At 38.8% G+C, this 19856-nt stretch overlaps 1 protein-coding gene across 4 annotated transcripts in view; it reads right to left on the bottom strand.

The window, feature by feature from the left end:
* Positions 1–19856, bottom strand: part of LOC105194444 (glutamate receptor 1) — a 211217-nt gene that overhangs the window by 83087 nt on the left and 108274 nt on the right. For all 4 annotated transcript variants that reach the window (XR_005575617.1, XM_039453919.1, XM_026137208.2 and 1 more), the window contains exon 2: positions 14445–14597. Coding sequence is in view for 3 of the 4 variants with exons in the window: in XM_039453919.1 (XP_039309853.1) it covers positions 14445–14597 (153 nt within the window). In the remaining variant the exon portion in view is untranslated. The remainder of the gene's footprint in view (positions 1–14444; positions 14598–19856) is intronic.

Genomic DNA, 19856 nt, shown 5'->3' with positions numbered 1-19856 from the left:
GACGAAATACGCTGAGTTACATAAATTTACCGACACGCTGAATTCAATCTGACAAGCGTAGCATACAATAATATCATGTGCAATCACATTAATTATCACGAGCATGCGAAATCGGAAGGCAAAATTAGATATCAAAATGGGATTGAACTATAACCGCGGATTATTATTCCCACATTGCGTTTTCCAAAATTACATCCATTAGTCAAGCGAAGGGACGACACTCTAACGGGAGAGCAATTTTTCACGACGACTCAGCTGTAACAAGATTTGTTTATTTGTGAACTGAACGCGAGACTAAAACGGATGTGACGAAACATCCGTCAAGCTTGGCAGAAAAATGAACGTGCAATGTAGCCGTGGTATTCACAACGAGGGCAAGTGTAGAGAATGAGGACAGCTAGAATATAATATAGGCGGTAGGAGATCCGAGAAGGAGATGCAAATGTACCCATACCTATTTATCCGTGGAACGAACTCTGGACAGAAGTTATACGAGGGGACGAGCGACGGATAGAAGTTATACGAGCTTGCGCCGAGTTAAGGACGAGCTTGAACTTTCCCTAGTCGGAATGCGACTCGGCTTGGTCGCGGGAGCTCGAGCTCGTTAGGTATATCCGCACTCGTAAGTACCTACGATTGCATAGAATCCAAATAAGGATAGAGACTGAGAATACAATTGTAAAATCTCTTCTATTGTAGGATGTATTCTGTCTTTTCACGACGTCTGCACGTCTTCTCCTTTGACGCTGATGGCACTCGTAGCTAATCCACCGTATTGTCGGATTGTTAATCCTGTATGGGTGAATTGTCATTTTTGCGAGAATAGTTAACACGGCGGAATAGTTAATAATAAAATATCTCACGCGTACACATTTGCGCGCGTATATAATCTAATCAATATTCAAATGTTCAAAATATCTAAATATTTTCAATAGCTCTAGTGTTATTAGGGCTACTTATTAGTTTAATAATACTATATAATTCTAATTATTCTAATAATTATTTTTTCTAACGACAATTATTCTACATAATTCTCATTATTATTTCAACAATCAGTTTTTATAAAATATATCTGCGCACGTGTTTATAAATCCAATTAAAATATAAAATAAACTCTAGCAAATATTAATTTATTCCAAATGTTAGAATATTGGATAGTATTATTAAAGCCATTATTCTAACAGTAACCAAAAAAAAATTTTATAATTTATAATATATACTCTATGTATTCTCTTTCTGTAATGTCGACTTCACTGCATGCTCTAATAAACTATCCTGAAATGCGTCGAAGAGTTCTGACAAAAGAGCAGTAAGTGAAATTCGAGTCTCTCGTCAGGAGAAGCCGCGCTTTGTGCGAAACGCCTTCTAATTCTGGCGACAAGAGTTCCTACCGATCCCCCTTCCTGTTGCCGTAGCCATCCCGCCGTAATTAATGTACCACGGTACTCCTTCCATCGAAGAGAGGATCAATTTTAAGTTTAACAAACGAGCTTGTAACGTCGCAGACAGTGAAGCCGACCCTCACCGCTCTCGTTAACTTTCGCACCGCGTTATAATCATAAATTGGCTAGTGAGATGGCAGTATGCCGGATTATCGGTGATTAGCCGTGGACCGTGCTACTTTTCCTCAGTCCTCGGTCGATAGACCCTGCTGAATAATCGAAATAACTTTGAACGGTGGTTTTCATGATTCTGGCTTTAATAATATTTCAAAGGAAATATACAGCGTTACATATAGAATTTTACCAAATTATTCACTCGATTATGTATTTAAATAAAATATGTATATGTATATGCCAAAACATTATAACTCAAAAACGGCAATGCTATTCAAACAGAATACAAAGTATTTTATTCAGAAAAGCGGAAGACAAGTTGCAACTCGTGCCTTTGACCGCCGATGCTCTAGCTAGGAGGACAAGGTACTTGAAGAGGAAATTATGTATATGCACGGAAAAAACAATTTTGTTGAAATACAGCTTTAAAAATAATTATGTTGAGTCATTCAAAAAATTATATTATATGTACCATATAATTTGGTTGCTAAAATGTCAAGATTGTTTGCAGGAACATTATCATGCTTGGGCGTCCTACATAATTATTTTGATAGCTCAACATAAAATTATTTGATAATCTGTATCTAGCTATGTAAATTTTTAGATGCTGCAGTGAAATTGTCTTTCCGTGTGTATATGCATTATATATGTATATGTATTATGTATGTCGTTTATAATTATTTCCTCTTTCCTAAATTTTGTTTCATGTTTCATAATTTTATGGAATATTCGAGCGATTTACGTCTGTTTATCTGAGAAAATTCCGAGATACGATATTACAGCACGGTTATATTCACGAGAAGGAAACAGTACTATGCTGCGTCAACCAAAGTTATTATGTCTGCTTTCTTTGTTGCTCCGAACATTTAACTCGTTGAAGTCGGCAGGCGAGCAAAGTACGGAGTATAATTTACTCCGTTTGATTTATTTTGTCCGATTTATCTTGTTTGCATGGCTTTTTTTTCTTTTGACTAGACTGCTTCGCGCATCACAATATCGCGAAAAAGATCGTTTCACGAAAACATCGGCGAATGTCAAACAACCTTTTCGGGTCTTAAAATACGTTTTTCTGTACATTAATATCGTAAATTATGGATGCTTTTCCATCTCTTTCAGTCTCATCCTTTAGTTTTTTACAAAGATCCGAACCTAGTTTTTAGAATGAAAATCGTTTTGTATTAGTTGCGATTGAATTTAATATATTATCGACCATGAAAATGTACGTGCACCTGGCACGTACACGTACGTCTACTCTTGAATAAAATCACCTCCTATCACGACGCACTTTTCCGACAACTGACAAGCATTTTCATACCATTCAACACGAAGTTCTCGGTAAAGAGACTACTGAAGAGAAGAGCTTTTGGTGGAAAACGCTTCACACGAGAGAAACAGAGGGGGGAGAGAGAGAGAGAGAGAGAGAGAGAGAGAGAAAGAGAGGTTTTCGTAAAAAACTTTTTTCTTCGATGAAATTGAAAAGCTTATCGCTTAGCGGAATAAATGTCGATAAAAATCATTTCTCTTCATAGAGCGGCGATCGACCTTTTTACACGTTCGATTCCTGAACTTCGCTTTAATCAAAATCGCGTGAGTTTTGCTCCTCAAAGACGAGCGACTACTTTTCGATCTGACGATTATTAATACCGATGAAAATTGATCACCTGGCGGAGGCACTTTTCAATCATCAATATTAATTAGCTTGTAAGAAACCGCGCACAAATTAAGAAAGTTTGTCGGACGAGAAGGAAAGCGAGAAAGGAAGGTGGAAAAGGAAGAACGAAGAAGAAGGGTGGAATGTGCCCTGGATGCTAAAGATCGTGGGCACGAAATGCTGCTTCGTTGCTTCTCTAATCGTTGTTACTCAGCTGTCCGTAAAAGTCTGTTTTCAGATTGAACTTCGAATTCCTCTAACTATTTGTTCGCGCGAAGAGCTCGAACGAGTTGTCAGGTGTTAATCAACAATTTCGTGTTTCTTCACGGACAAATAATTATTCACTGTAGATAAAGATATTTATAGTCAATGAAGTTAATAAAATTCTTGTCGATGATCTAATTTTCAACATTTCAATTTTATCAATCACGTCTTATAAATATCGGAGTTTCGATAATTTCACGATTTTCACTCTGTTCGAAAATGAGTTTGGTTATTAATGTATATTATTTTTTTATGTATATTTACTCTCTTATTTTCTGTATTTTCATTCTTTATTTTAAACTCTTTTATTCTTTTCTTTGTTTTTCCTTCTTTTAAATTGTTTTCTTTTATAATCTTTTTTATACAAATAAATTTTTAATTTTGGTAAAAATTTAATAAATGAAAATGCATGTGTGTAAAAAATAATTAGTTAAAGTTAAAAATGAAATTATTCAAAATTAACTAAGTTAAGTTAAAAGTTATTAATTTTATTATTTAACTTTTTTAATTTTTTAATTACCCAATCTTGCAAATGAGAATTTGTAATGCAGTGCGATGCAAAATCTTCCTAAAAGTCATTGCGGTAGTCTCGCGCAGCGAGAGAGACTCCGCTTGCCCAACGCGCGCGTGCACACCGGTCAATGCCTCCCCACTCGGGTCGTTGACCGCTTACGGGCCCCGTCAGACAGGCGCACGTGCTTGCCGTCTGGGCCGCCTCCCCACTCTCCGTCGGCCGAAGAGAGTGGGGAGACGGCCTAGACGGCAAGCACGTGCGCTTGTCTGACGAGACTGTCTGCGGTTAATGACCCGAGTGGGGCTTTAACAGAGACGGCGTATACGCACGCGTTGAGCAAGCGGAGTCTCTCTTGCTGCGTGAAACTACCGCAACGATTTTTAGAGAGATAATATACATTTTTAATAACCGGATTAGATGTATTATTTTGAAATTTTGATATAGAAATAAAAATTTATTTAATAAAATATTAGTTTCTCTTTTGTTTTCTAGGAAAAATTACATGTAATAGACGGATAGATATTATAAAACGTTGGATATAAATAAGAAAAGAAATAAAATAATAAAAAATGAAAGAAGGAAGAAACGAGTTTTTAAATACGAAAAAAAGATAAAGAGAAAAAAGGAAAAAAAGGGGAAGAGTTTACAATAAAAAAATTTATATTTTAATATTATTAATCATTAATAGAACATTTGTTATAAAAAGTAAAAATTAGAGTCATAACCCAGCATTGAAAGATTAAAGAAACATTTTATAAATCTTACATTGATCATTGTAATATTGTATGGAAGTTACAAAAGATTTCTGCAATGTTACTACAAGCTTGCGGTAACGTTGAAATGTCCGTAATTTTAAACTTAAAAACCTTTATGACGTTTCGGTCTATTTGAGATCGTCTATAGGTTTTACTAGTAGAAGAAACGAAATGCAACGCCAGTAATTTTCATTTCTGCCAACTGCATTATTTTTACTAGTAATAAGCAAACCCATTTTTGAACAGAAAGGTTATAAGATTGTTATATTCTTAATTCTATACATATTATATATGTTTCTCTATATATTACTTTTTTGTAAACAATTTTTAATTATTATGAAATATTAATCTATTAATTCATAAAGTTGGGTGGGCGGGCGAGAAATATCGTAACGCGCTTTTCAATTACTCCGGAGAACTTAATTATTCATTTTGCCACGCCGATTACCTTCATTTAATCATCGACGTTTACGGGCAGTGGGGCGTTGCGGCGCAGCGCGGCCCGGCTGAGGGATTATCCGCCAGCCTCCGATAAGATACTTCCCGGCCGATTTTTCTTCGCTTCTGCACCCAATCTGCAGTTCTTATCGATTTCTTATTACTTAGGGAACGGTTCCCTCGTTTCCGCCGGTCGTTTCTTGCGCCTCGCGTGACTTTTGATGGTGTCGGAACCCCGGGAGTGTCATTACTCGCACGTTCCCACCGCCGCCTTCTTTTTTCCTTCGTAATCTTCACCAAAGATATTAAGATAGTATTTGCTGTTGTCAAACATGATTCAATCATTTTGTTCTGATTTGTTCATTTTTGTTTATATCATTAATATTACTGTTATCGCATTATTGCATTTACTGATACGTTACATTGTGTTACTCTTTAAAACAAGAATTTGGTAATAATAATCAAGTCTAGTTGCTAATATTTAGTAATTATATTAATAATAATCAAACGTAATAATAGTGATCAATAGATTATTAAACAGTTACTAAATATTACTAAATATTTGGTTGTATTAATCAAAACATTTAATTGAAATTATATCATCAAAGTATTATTGCTAAACTCTTTTCTTTCAGTGTACTTTTACATGTTGTCTTTTTCAATAATTTAGCACGATATCATGTATGTTAATATATATGTTGCAAATAATTGAACTATTAATATCGAATATAATATTCTTATGTAAAGAATATTATATGAGCTTAAAATTCACCAACATAAACGGGAGTCGATGGAAATTGTTGTGCAATATTATCGCTTTTGTATCGCAAATATTGCAGAATTATACAATAGTTTATTCTATCCCAACTATCTGTGGAAATTAATTATTTTACGAGCTACAGAGTCAAATCATCAATTAATTAAGCATTGCTACTGAATTAAACTCATTTTCAAACGTGTAATCAATCGCACGCATTATACCGTAAATTGGCAAGTGTTGAGTTATCAATTATCAATCAACACGTCAAGTATTATTGCGATTTGGAACAAGAAACCAGTGAGCACATAACGAAGCGTTTCGAATATTTCGGGGTGGATAGAAGTCGATCGTTGTTCGACACGCAGCCAACAGGTTCGTTACGAACCAAAAGCGGATTTCGACGCGACGGAGCAATAGAAAAAACAAGCGTTCGGAAATAATTCCTTGAAGGCAGCTGCAAAGAGCAAGACTCTGTGCGATGAGAACACGATGTCGGTCGCGAGATGGTTTGCTACGAAAGTTTTAAATGGCCGGGGGACACAGCAAAGACTCATGGCGTCTCCCAATCTAATTCGAAAGTTTTAAATCGAAAGCGTAATGACCTGGCGTGTCCGTTGCTGTAACTTGACATCGGGACGCGGACCGTGTCGTCCATGTAGGATTTCTACGGAAACGTTACGCGTACGTTGCGCACCAACGAAATCAAGTCGACGGATGAATAACGGTGAAACGATGCAATATTTACTTTCCACAAGCTACATAATTTATTAATTAAAATCTTTATTAATACTTTCTAAAATCCAATTACAGCGTAGAAAGAAAGGTGTAATTTTGAACAATTCTTAACATATATTTTTATTTTTTAAACATAAAATATTATTAAATATGCAAATTTTATAATGTAAAAAAGTTTGTAATTTAAATTAGTTCACATATAAAAAAGAATTTATTATTGACGTGATTAAAGTTGTTATTTTTTTCCAGAAAAGCGTGTGAAAATGTATTAAGTAAAATTTTGAACATAGTATTTTTGCATCACTGCATATTTCGCAAATAAATCGTTTTACTAGTTTTTTTTTATATTGAATCAAGGAAATATTCAATAGTTATTATTAACTACTCTAATCACATTCTTTGAAATTTGTGCAATTTGCATCAAAATATCCTTCACGTGGAATATTCTGCAGATTTGTAAATATATATTCGGACATTAAGGACATCTTAATTTACTCTGATGAGCTTCGATAACTTGTGCAAGAAATTAGATAAGATAAATCTCTAAGTGCCGCGTGACAGATGTGATATACGAGTGCAAAACTATGCCCGAGTCAATTTCAGCTAAAATTGGACCCGCGTCGGGCGGGTTTCTCAAACTACAGAATAATATACGTTTGCATATTGCGTGTCTGCGCGGATAACTTTGAATGGGCCCTTAACCTGGACAGTCAAGCCACACCACGTCCCTTTCCGTGAGAAATGACAATCGGAAATGACGCGTTCTCAGCTACCCAGAAGCTTGTCTGCTCCCTCAGTGGGAACAAATAGCGTTTCTCCGCGAGTTTACGGAGTTTTCGTGATATCATCGTCACCAAGTAATAGTGTGGCTTAAACATTTTCCGTACCTCCCGTATTTCTCGAAAACTAACGAGGCTAATTCCAGTTTGGTGTAATTTACGTGAGCACTTTGCTGCGATTCACTAGTCTCGGTAATACGATATCAACGATATTAATAAAAATTGTCTTCTTGTAAATTTGATTATTATTTATGGTATGCATACGTTATTGGTTGTTATTCTTGTCATTAACATTATGAATTTATCGTGTTAATTATACAATGCGGGGCTAGCGTATACGCAGAGCTGGTAAACACCGCAAAAACGTCAATAATACTGACAAGTGTAAATCTGATACGTGAGTTCTCATTTTTTTTTACACTTTATTATTGGGTGACGAAACCGATGTATTTTTCATTCTGCGCAGCGTGATATTTTTCCGTGACACACAGAGTCCTTTTCACGCGTCTTCCTACAGTATCCTCGGGTAACTCGGCAGTTTAGAGCGCTTTTATGGCGAACGGTTTCCCGGCGATACTGCATGAAAAATATTCTTCTGCATGAACAGAGGACTCCTCCGAGAGACATTACCATTACCACTCATCTGGTTACTTGAGAACCGGAGAATCCCCTCATCTGTCGTTGTCGCCAGACTAAGTTGCGGGGAATGAAACATTTCTGCGGCAGGTATATATGTAATATATTCATTAAATAAGTTAAACGATAAAGATCTGCAAAAGTAGACGCGGAATAAAGGATTAAAAAAGATGAGATTTTGCGAGATTTGAAGATAAACGTACGCGCGCATAAGATTTTATTATTTGCATATGCATGTGAAACACATATGTGAAATTAAAATAAGTATTTTATCCTCTGCTCATGGATATTTAAATTCAATTAATAAATTCAATTATTGAATGAAATTTTCCGTAATAAATTTCATCACGCTTAAAATTATTTATCGATAAGTACTCACTTATATTCATCAGTGATTAAAATGCTTAAATATTTTCCCATTTATTTTATGAAGAAATGAGCATTATTTGTTGAAACTTTTTTCAAAACAGAATTTTGTCATAGAACAGAGCGTACGAAAATGTTTGCAGATGTAGATTAAGAAAGATTATGCGTGTGTGTATAATGCAACCGAATTAATGATGTTTGATTCAAGTTGTTAATTATGAAGTCTATACACCAAGGTTTACAGATTACGTACATAAAGTTTACCGTAACTACGGAAGCGTCGTGGAAAGAAAGTTTTCCGCCGTCTTGGAACTTCCACGGCATCCTGTTCGCATTTTATAATAAAGATACACTCTTCGCCGACAAGACGGCTTCTCATCGACCTCATCGTATTTGCCAAAGTAATGCATACTTTCGGATAAACCGCGCGGGAATTGAACACAGCATCGCATCTGATATCCCATAAAACTCATCGGAAACGACATCATACGGCAGCAAGGAATGTTTCCTTCTTAAGCGACGCGATCGACGACATCGTCTAGGAATTCTTAAAGTTGAGAATCTCGCGTTCAACGATTAAGACACCTCAGAGTTTTTGAACAGAATATCTTGGCGGTTTAATCAATTCTTTATGTAATATTACGGGTTACATTTTTTTAGAATGCTTGGTAAATTTTTTATTTGCTTGGATCAGTGAAAGAACGTTATAATGATAAAAGCGTGATTTAATTTGTACGGTGGAATACAAATGTATGAAAATATTTTCATGTTTCTCTATTTGACGTAATCCTATTCATGCTATAATCCTGTACAAGCCTATCACAATCCTCAAAGTAATTGTATAGTATTCTGCTTTAGTTTGAAGGTAACTTTTAGGTTCGAGATTTTTTACATAAATAAAAATTGTGAAATTGGATTTGTAATTATTTGTAATATAATTAACAATCTACATCGATAGAAATATTAATTTAAAAAACGAGTTGTTTTTAATCGAAATAATTGTTTGCATTACTAATCTAATTACTCTTATGAAAGTATTAAAAACGCGTTAGAAGGTTACGTTTACTACAATATCTCTGACATTGTGGTAATAAAAGATTGAAAATGAATTGAATTAATAAAATTTCTCATATTGTGCATGATTACCAAATTATTTTGATCTGTAATATGACATATTTTTTTAATTGCAGTTTAACAAAACAAAAGAATACTCGCAAAATGGCATGTAAAGTTTCTGAAATGTAGTTTTGTTTTTCATTTAACAAACAGCGTAATATCGTTGTAGTAATATTACTTACATTTTAATTAGAATGATAATACATGACTTGTATTTAGATTAATAAACGTGTAACTTTTGTAACTGTGTAAATATTGTAACCATCGTTATCTTTCTCCTCGTCACTCATATTCGTGCGAGCCAGTGTTTGCATTCGGATTTGCTATGCGAGGGTATAATCGCAAGAGAGTTTATGTGTCAGTTCGATAAAAAGATGATATTCAATATTTTCAATGTCACGTTAAAAAGTAACGAAGCATATACACAGATTACATATTATTAAAAAAATTGTTGCATGTTTGTATATATATATGTGTGTGTGTGTATGTATGTGTTTGTGTGTGTGTGTACGCTTATTGTATGTTTTTTTAGTATTAAAAACAATGCATGTTTAAGATGAAAACGGGACATAAATGTAATCAGATCAAGAATGTAATTTAACAGTTTGTTTTACGAATCCATAGGATTATCAGACATATCTGATTAACATTTACCCAAACAAAATTATGAGCTTACGTAACATAGGTTTGCATGTTTAGTGTAATCACTACGCATTCAGTGTAATGAGAGTTCGATATATTGTACATCGATTCATCGAGATCACCATCTCACAATACACATCTGATTATTATTCCACATCCACATTTTACGTGGTATTAAATAGCAAATACCAAAATAGATATATGTTACACGGATACGAACCTCATCATAATAACAGACTTTACAACACAAAATTATATTCTGAGAGATATATTCTGTGTACCGAATTTAATATCATATTAATTTTAGAACCTGAGCAAATACTCGTATTATAAGATAAAATCTGATTCAAATAGAGGGTCATCATAATTATTATTCTATCAACACTTAAATCAATATGACGAATACCAACGCGCGGCACCTGTGTGTGTGTGTGTGTGTGTGTGTGTGTTGCCGCGGTAGATGTAAATTGTAAATTTGTAATCGTCGTCGACTTTTGCCCATCTCGTCGACGACGGGCCGGTGTTTGCCTCGGAATAAACCACGCGGGAATAGAACCCTGGGATTCATCTCGCGTCTGGTTCAGGATGCGAGAAGAAGGGCGCGAAAGCGTGGAATAGCGGGCGAAGGCGAGGTGCGCGGAAGGGTATAGGGAAAAAAGGCGGGAAATACCCTCGGGAGCCCTCGGCAGATTTATGCCGGCCCTGGCTGGCTGGTTGGCTCGCTGGCGCCCCGTATACGTTCATCTCTCTCTGGCCGTGGCGAGAGGATGAGAACGGGGGCGGCGGGTGGCGGGAAGGTTATTCCCTCTCCTCCCTCTCCATCCTCCCGCCCCCTCAGGCCAAAGGATCTTGCAGGATATTATACGATATGCACCGAAAGTTGATAGATGGCTATTACGTTCCGCTAAGACGAGCGTACCACGCCACCGCGAAAATTCTCTCCCTCAGGATTCTCGGTTCTACCATGTGATTTCTCAACGGAAAAAACTTCTCCGCCCGCGTTTCGTCGCCCCGTCGTCCCTACGCCCGCAATAATTTTTGGTTCCCTCGATAGCGACCCTTCCGAAAACCCCCCTCCGTCAGAAGCTGACTTCCGCCGCACGCTAACGTCGTCGGTGGCGGTGAAAACGTTATTGAAAATATTAAGGAGCAGATTTATTTAACGATATGTTCTTCCTTCACATTTTAGATTTGACCCGCGCACTCGTCCCGCGGTTGTTCGATATTCCTACCGCTCCCGTTACGTACAATGAGAAATCATTAATGCATCGCGCCTGTGTTTGTATTGACGGTTTGTAAAAAGCGATTTTATATAGAACAGGAATATTCCGTCTTTCTGATGGTGCCTGCTTTTATTCGACGCCTTTCTATTCGAACTTCATACGTAATGCCCAACGAATATGAATGAAGTGTATTGAAATGAAAATATGTGCCTGCGCGCGTGGTAAAGGGAGACGGTCCAGTTCCATAATGATTTTCGCTGTCTGTTATTTCCTAGGCAAACCTATATACCTCTTCGTCGTATCTGTTTAAAATTGAATAAATGTTATGAAAAAGGCAAAAATGGGAGGTCTTTTACGATGATACTACATGATAAATTGTTTCTCTTTTTCTCACTCCGAGAGAGCCGCCTTTCATCTTCTATTCTGCAATGACATTTACTATTCAACAACTCGTTCCACACGTAGTGGATAATTAATAACCACCGATTCATCAAGTGAAATACCAAATGTATGAAATGTAAAATCTCTTTGCATATACATGAATGCTATTGGAGAATTTCCGATATATTAATCCTAAATTTTAGTAACCTAATTATTTTACAGATATTTCTATGTAATTAACATAATTTTTAGGGTTATGCTATTCTGATTAACTACAGAAATATGACTCTATTAATACCGACAGCATTATTAGAACTGAAAAAAATGTTAAGAATAGACTCCTTCTTCGTTATTTTGCCAACAGCTTATATCGCCTTAGTGGACCAAAACATTAAGCGGAGCGCAACGCGGTAATAGATTTGCCGGGCAGAAAGCTGTGGGATTATAACAGGGTCTTCATCCGGGTGAACCGACCAACGTTAATACAATTAACGGAGCTTTACTAAATGCCGTAACATGGCCTCCTTGTCCCTTGGACTTGGCCCAAATATTCGTATTGCCACGACGAATCCCACTATGAACCAGCTTGTGAATTCTATTCACGAATTCTTGAATTAACACAATCGTAACGGTTACCAACATTTCACGTTATAAGCCGTTATGAACATGTGTACAAGAACGCAAGGAAATTAATTCTGTTTTAATTATTATTGCAAATGCAAAATTAATAAATCTTATTCATTGTAATCTCTGCAATTGAAAAATTGAATAATTCACGATGCATAATCTATCAAAGATACTGCTCCGATCTACTTTTCTAAAACAACTAATTAATAAATACGGGGCTCTTATTAAATTGTATTATGGTTCATCTGTATATTTATAATTAAAGAATGTATTTACACGCCAGTTGTGAATTTTGACCGTAACATCTTACGATGATCTAAAATCTCTTTGCGACGTGGCGCAATAACTGCAATTTCGTCGATGATAGGAGACACCGATATCTTTGGCAGCGAGTGCCCTTTGTCCTTCTATCCGTTTACGGTTTAGAACGTTTCCGGTCGACTTCAAAGTTGTAGTTCGATTGGACTGACGTTCCTTGGTTAAAAGCTGTCAAACGGTTCGCGGGTAACCCGGTCGATCAGCTCTTTCAAATTCCGAATGTATGCGGCAGGTGACAAAGCGAGACATTACTATGAATTTCAAAAGGAAAAAAAAATTATTGAAAAGCAAAAATAAAATACGACGTATAATCAATGAAAAAGGTATCTAAAAAATAAGATTTTACCATTTTCATATAAAAAATTTGTATAAATTATTATTTTGTTAATATTGTTGTACTAATTACTTCTCGGTTACAAATAATCAGATGGCAATAATAGATGTCAAGTAAAAAGATGGTAAAATTAAATATTATCTGCAAGATTATTATCGAGATTACTATAAATTTTAATTTTTAAAATTGAATTATATTAATAAAAAATGTCTGCATTACGTCTGCATTACAAGCGTGATAACTGTTATTGTGAAAATTCACGCCTGGCGGGCTTTAGTGTAAATCAGGATAAGTGACATGTAATGGCTCTTCGGATAATTCCGGAACTTCTCACACCGTTGAGTGCTGGATGGCACTATTGAAAGCAAGCGAATGTCGAATCACGTAGTAACATAACAATGAGACAATTCTGCTAACTTAATCGCATGATTGAACGGAGTTTAATCACGAAATTGCGATTCGATAATCGACGAATCCGGCTAAAATCAGATTCCGCAAAATTTCTATCGGAATTATCGAAAGAGATCTCACGAGTAATCGGTTTATCTTGGAAACTTTTCCATTTTTAGGAGAAGGATCGCGAGAAAAAGACGTAGTATTTCCATTGTCATGAGTTACTCTCGCAATCATGAAACTGTATCGGTGTTAATCGACCGGCCATTGTCTGCTTGTACGCTTCCTTAGAAGCGAGCATGTGTAAGTGCAAGAATCGCGTTCTCTCTATCGTCCGCACGTGCCTCATAGCTCCATAGGAAATGGAAGCGTTTCGCCTTCCAGGTAGCGAGATTAGTATCTGCGACGCTATAGAAACGAAACGTTACTTATTTCATATCCGACACGGACCGCTGCGGTGTATTCAATGGCGCGGAGATGTCGCGCTTCCGGCACGTACGCGCCTCAGCATTGTTGATAAGTCACCGTGCCTGACACCGGTACAGATATCGCGGAACAAAACGCGAAATCGATTTCCACCCTCGAGAGACAGAAACGAAATTCCGCGCTATGTTCCTACGGACGTTTCAGACACTTTAAATGTAGTCATGAAAAATTGTCGGTGCAATCCGGAGGAATATTCGCGATGGAATTCTGTTCACTCGATTTCGAATCGACTAGCGTGCGCAAGGCAACGCGCGAGCGCTCGCGCGCGCGAGCGCGCGATCGACATTTGAAGATGTCTATGAAATATTTAACGACCTCTGTGAATGTTGTCTACGATTCAGTTTTTCTTCTCCCGAAGTATGCCGTCGACGTGTGGATATTTACGATTCACGAGGAAGAAAAATGGTGCACGCAGGATGATACGCGAGACGAATAATAATTTTCGTGCGGAAGACATATTTTGTACTTACTGAGGCGGGATAGCTTGTAGGCATCCGCGGTATTAATCACATCCACGAACGCCTGCAGTTCAAACTTGCGGGTCGTAATATTCTGGTTGTGGTTCATCATCGCAAACTTGAAGGCGGACTGTACTTCGTCGGTGCCTTGCTCAAAAATGGCTCCTGTAAGCAGAGGGCAACGCAATTAATTAACTTCTAAGGCGTCTGTACATATACAATGATAAATGAAGAAATTTAATATTATTTATGTTATTCGTGAAAGTCTAGTATCTATAGTATCTTGAGTGGATAAGATAAAAACGGTAGAAGAAAATTGACGCGAAATATAAATATTCGCGGAAAGTGACAGCGATGCACAATTAGTTATGTAGATTTCAGGAGATAGAATTCGCGAGTTTAATAAATGTCTCGAGGCAACGCTATTATCTGCCCGTCGTGAAATCGGATGTGATAATCCGACGCGACACCCTGTATCGGATGTCTGATGTGTGGCGCTCCGTTTACTACTGGCTCACATACGGGCGTAGTGATACAAGCCGGCGTCTGCTCAGGCAGCGTCTGCATACGAGGCCCGTGTAATTACACCGATCCATTCGGCGTTAATAGTCGGTAATACGTACCAATATTAATGCTATCGCTCGTCATGTAATTTACCGTAAACCGCGGCTACATATCCGATAAACCCGCTAAGTATATTTCTCGAACTTAATAAAGCCTGGCATCTTGATTATTACGCGCGCAGATATCCGAGCCAGGCAGACGCAAAGTCAAAAGCCCCATGGAAATGTTTGCGATCCCGATGAAAATATTGACGTCGTCACTGTAGAAATAATATGGCTACACGCATTTATCAAGCTATTTATTTCACGTCAAATGTATCGCATATTCCAGATGCTGCTGTCGATGAAGTGATCGATGATACGCTAACACGCTATGCGTCGTATAATCGAGTAACTGTCAGCGCTGAATACTGCACTTTGTGTCTTCGTTATTCCGAGCATCCGGCGTTACCATTAATATCTAGCTCGGGAAAGCTCGTCCGCGAGCACGCGGATTTTCGTCTATAAAATGTATATACTTCTCCAAGTTAGTTGCGAATGCAGAGAGGGAACGACGAAGAACGGGCAATCGTGCGAATTGACAAACTTGTATCGAAATAATTTTCGTTACGACTTTCAAAGTTGTAACGCCGAACGTCGCTGTGCCCGGGAGCTGTTTTTCCCCGCGCCCCTGCAATGAGAGAACTTTTCACGCGGCGAATAAGATACGCTCCGAAGTGTTACACGATATTATAGCGCACCTTTTCCCGTTTCATTTCTTTCCGCCTTCACCTGCTTCGTCTATCTGTGCCATGCCTCGCCGCTCGACTCTACGCCCGTCACACGTGGATTTTTCTTTGCTTTTATTACAACATCTAATTTCGCAGTTTGCGCCGTGCCACGTGAAATATTGGTGGCAAGTTCAAAACAAAGTAGTATTACGATCCGGCCCGGAATCCCGGCCGACAGTAAACTGGAAGTGGACAGAATGCCGTGCCGCAACGTCGCGCGACGTGATTTCATACTTTACCAGCGGAGAACACAGCGATATTGTTTTACGCATAATCCATACAGTTATTAACTCTTTGGTATTGTACGCGGTGAACAATGCGTCGGACAAAGAATTATTCTCTCCATCAAAATTACACCGTTAAAAGCGCAAACCATAAACGTTTTTGTTCGTCGTTCGTTATGTTCACCATTGTTAAAATATAGAAAATAATTTGCAACAGTTAAAAATTATTGGCATTATTAATTAGCTCACTCTACTCCCTTAGGTCTCATGTGTCAGATTTGATGAATACGAGATGATAGAGAGAGAGAGAGAGAGAGAGAGAGAGAGAGAGAGAATAGATAATATTCGAAGCTGAATATTACTTCATATCTTTTATTAATCGTTCTTTCTGGCACCGATAAATTGAATTCGCGATACTATAGTATTTCAATTAAAACTGTTACTATTAAATATTGAATATTGATCTCACGCGTGACATCCGAGCTCGTATATTTCGTTGAATCCGTGTATAATCTCGCAAACGTTTTCTAAACGATCGCGCACGTGTCAAGACACACGCAGAGGGGCGAGCCGTCGCTTTACGAGGCGCATAATTTTATTATCTCGCTGAACATAGAGAAATCCGCGGACGAGATATCGCGGCGCGGCAATCTGAACCATTATGCTCGCTACACACGGGGAAACCGCCGCAGAAAGAATCCCATTGTAATTCGGACGACACAGCACGATTATACCACAATAGCGTCGCTAATTTCTCGTAATTGATATCATAGAACGTACCGCTTATAATTTGCTTCCACCCTTAATTCGCGGTTTACCTCTAACGGAATTTTTGTCCCTTGAATATCCGACGATATTTAAATCATCGCGTACGAAATTATCAGGGCAACGATAAAAGGAGATTATTATTGCACGCGTGCGCTTAATAATTAGCATACATTGTAGGCGATTAACGCCTTTGAAGCGGTTTTACGCTGTCCAAGCGAGACATGAGATTAAACCGAAAGACGTTCATCGTGTGATATGGTCAGCGTGATATCGGGCGTACCGCTAATATCATTTGATTAAAATACTTGAAAGGGGCGAGAAAGAGAGAAAGGCGAGAGAGAGAGGACGAGCAGGAATTTTGGTCTCGTGCTGTGTTTAATACGCTCTTTCGCTCGTTTTCCCGTCCGCACATTTTCCACAAACACGTCTTCGCCGCACCGATATTTGCTGAATATCTTTGTCGATATTAAAATTGTTTTACATCGCGCGGCCCGAGCGCGGTTACGCTAATCAAGACAAAAATCGGCGTCAGCGAAAATAACATCCGCGTAACTGGATTGTAATTACAATAAAATCCGCAAAGCCGCATTGCCGCCAGCATCGCATTAAGCTAATATTAATTAACCCGCTCTTCGTTTACTGTGTCAAAAGCGCTGGAAATTCGCGCGCAGCAAAAATTTTGCCGACTACGAAGTAATCCTAATGAAATATAAGTAGCGTTAAATTTACGCTTCGATTCAAGTATATATTCGCGAATACCTGGTGCGGATGCGTGGCAATTGATACGCAAATACGCTGTTTAGAAATTGAAAAGAATAATGGCTAACTTTTAGATTAAATGTGCGCACACACACTCACACACTTTTGTTAGGTCGGTAGGGTGGAAGTTTGACGAGTTTTAGCGATAAACCTACATCACTATGATATAGGTATTTATGATGCGTCCTAGGAAACTCGGCGAATATATTGGCTTTCCCTTAAATACGACGTACAAAACTTGGGCGGTAAATCACTGCGTGGAGCGCGCTTATTACAGGCAGCAGTATTCTTATTACCGGCCGACGAGAGCCGACGGATTAATTTAGATCGCAACCGTATAATTAAACGATGAATATTGCCGTTTGTTGTAAAACCAGAATGCCGTTAAACTCGATTTCCTCAACGGGATCGTTTTATATGCAAAATATGGGGGCTATTAGTTCTCTCTTCTGTGGACGCGCGCGTTAATGCATACCGAAGCAAAAAAGCTTCGTTCAAATATTCCAGGTGTTCTTACAAGCGTGGAGAACGTCTGTGTCCGCGCGGCGATACAAGTCCTAGGCAGGGATATACGTAACCCTAGCCGTAAAATACTCGGATAGGTACTTTCGTTTATCTCCAGCGAATGGCGTACGACGACGATGACGACGACGAGGTGCAGGATGGAATAATAAAAGGCAGGAATTTTGAGATTCCCGATTATCGCGACAGGATCTCTTTCTCTCTCTCTTTCTCTACGTAATCCTCGTGCGTAGGCATACGCGCTGGTACGATGATACACCTGATACATCGATCCCTTTAAACATCATTTTAAAGGTACCTGTGTTTATCTCCGCGCGCGTTGACAGGTGGAGCGCCGCCGCGCGTCTATTGATTGGTGCTACCCCACCAGTGTCTCACACTCACATCGATTCCCTCTCTTCGTTACTCGTGCAGCAACCCAGCTGTACCCCTCGCCCTTCAGCATCGTTTCTCTCGTCTCCTCTCGTCTTTCTCTCTTTCTCTCCGCCCTTCGTATCTTCTCTCGTCTCCTCCTCCTCCTCCTCCTCCTCCTCCTCCTCTTCTTCTTCTCCCCTTTCGCCTCTCTCTTCATCGTTATTTTCGTCCTCTCGGTCTCTCCACAGCTGTCTGCCTTCCTATCATTCCTCCCCCGCCCACCCTCTCTCTTTCGTCGCCCCTACAGCGTCCTTCGTTTTTCTCCATGTCGACCAATAATTCGCTCCCTTTTTATCCTTATTTTCTCTTTCGTTTCTCGCCCGCATACTCGAAAACCGCGGAATCTCCACTATTTCCCTCGCGCGTATGTGCTCTCCTCCTTTCCCACTCGTCTTCCGAACTCCGACGCTTTCTTCCTCTCTTTCCCGTGGCGTCTATCAAAGCCGCGGTCTCCAAGCCGATCGCACTCCGTTCCCTCCCTCGCTCGCACGCGTTCGAGATTTTTCCCGCTGCACGGCTTCTCTCCTCGCCCTCCCCCCTTCCCCCGCTCCTGTTATTGTCGATTGAGCAATGCGTTGCAATTCGCAATGGCAGACTTCCGCAACGGACTCTTCAATACTTAATAAGTATCGGAAAGTCCGATGAATGCTATTTATACCGGCATTGCCTGTAAGACCGTGAATGCGGTATTGAAACATGGACTGACAGTAGCTGTGGCACTCCATTATCCGCTATGTCTGACTCATGATGGACTGTGACCACTGAGCCGGTCCGATTCAATTTACAAGACTTAAAGGTCCTTGCTCCTCCCAAGAAAGTATATGCATTTGCATATTTTCTCAAGCCCGAAGGCGATCTCATTTTTAATAAGCGTTACAAGTGCAAAAATTATATTAAAGAATTTCTGTTGATGCGTACATGTAATTAACTGTCGGGCGAGATGGTGGTTTATTCGAATCATACAAATTATGATGGATTAGCGACTATGGAAATTCCGCTGTGCACATATCCATTTTCATTGTACGTCACGCGGGTGTTGCGACCTTTCAACCAGCTTGCTCTATATACTCGCGGGCTATTTCTCCCTCTACGCAATTAAAACGTTTCGCTGTTGGGAGTTCCGAGCTACGTGATTCCAGTCACGGTCGAAATTATATGGAGAAGCTGCAATTGGCGGTGCACACAAGTGACTATTCGCGTAGTCGCGAACAATGCAAAACTTGTGTACGACTTGCAACGATCGCGATCGTTACGCGATTGTATCACTCAATGAGTGCGCAAACTTTGGCAGTTATAATCACGAGGACAGTCAGCGATTTAGATAACAAGTTTTGCGAATTAGCTTTGCGCGCAAAAAAAAAGGAAAGAGAGAGAGAGAGAGAAAGAGAAAGAGATGATTCCCGC

The sequence above is a fragment of the Solenopsis invicta genome, chromosome 9 (genome assembly GCF_016802725.1).
Source record: "Solenopsis invicta isolate M01_SB chromosome 9, UNIL_Sinv_3.0, whole genome shotgun sequence".
Classification (NCBI taxonomy): Eukaryota; Metazoa; Arthropoda; class Insecta; order Hymenoptera; family Formicidae; genus Solenopsis; species Solenopsis invicta.
This window is presented reverse-complemented; position numbering and strand designations above follow the sequence as displayed.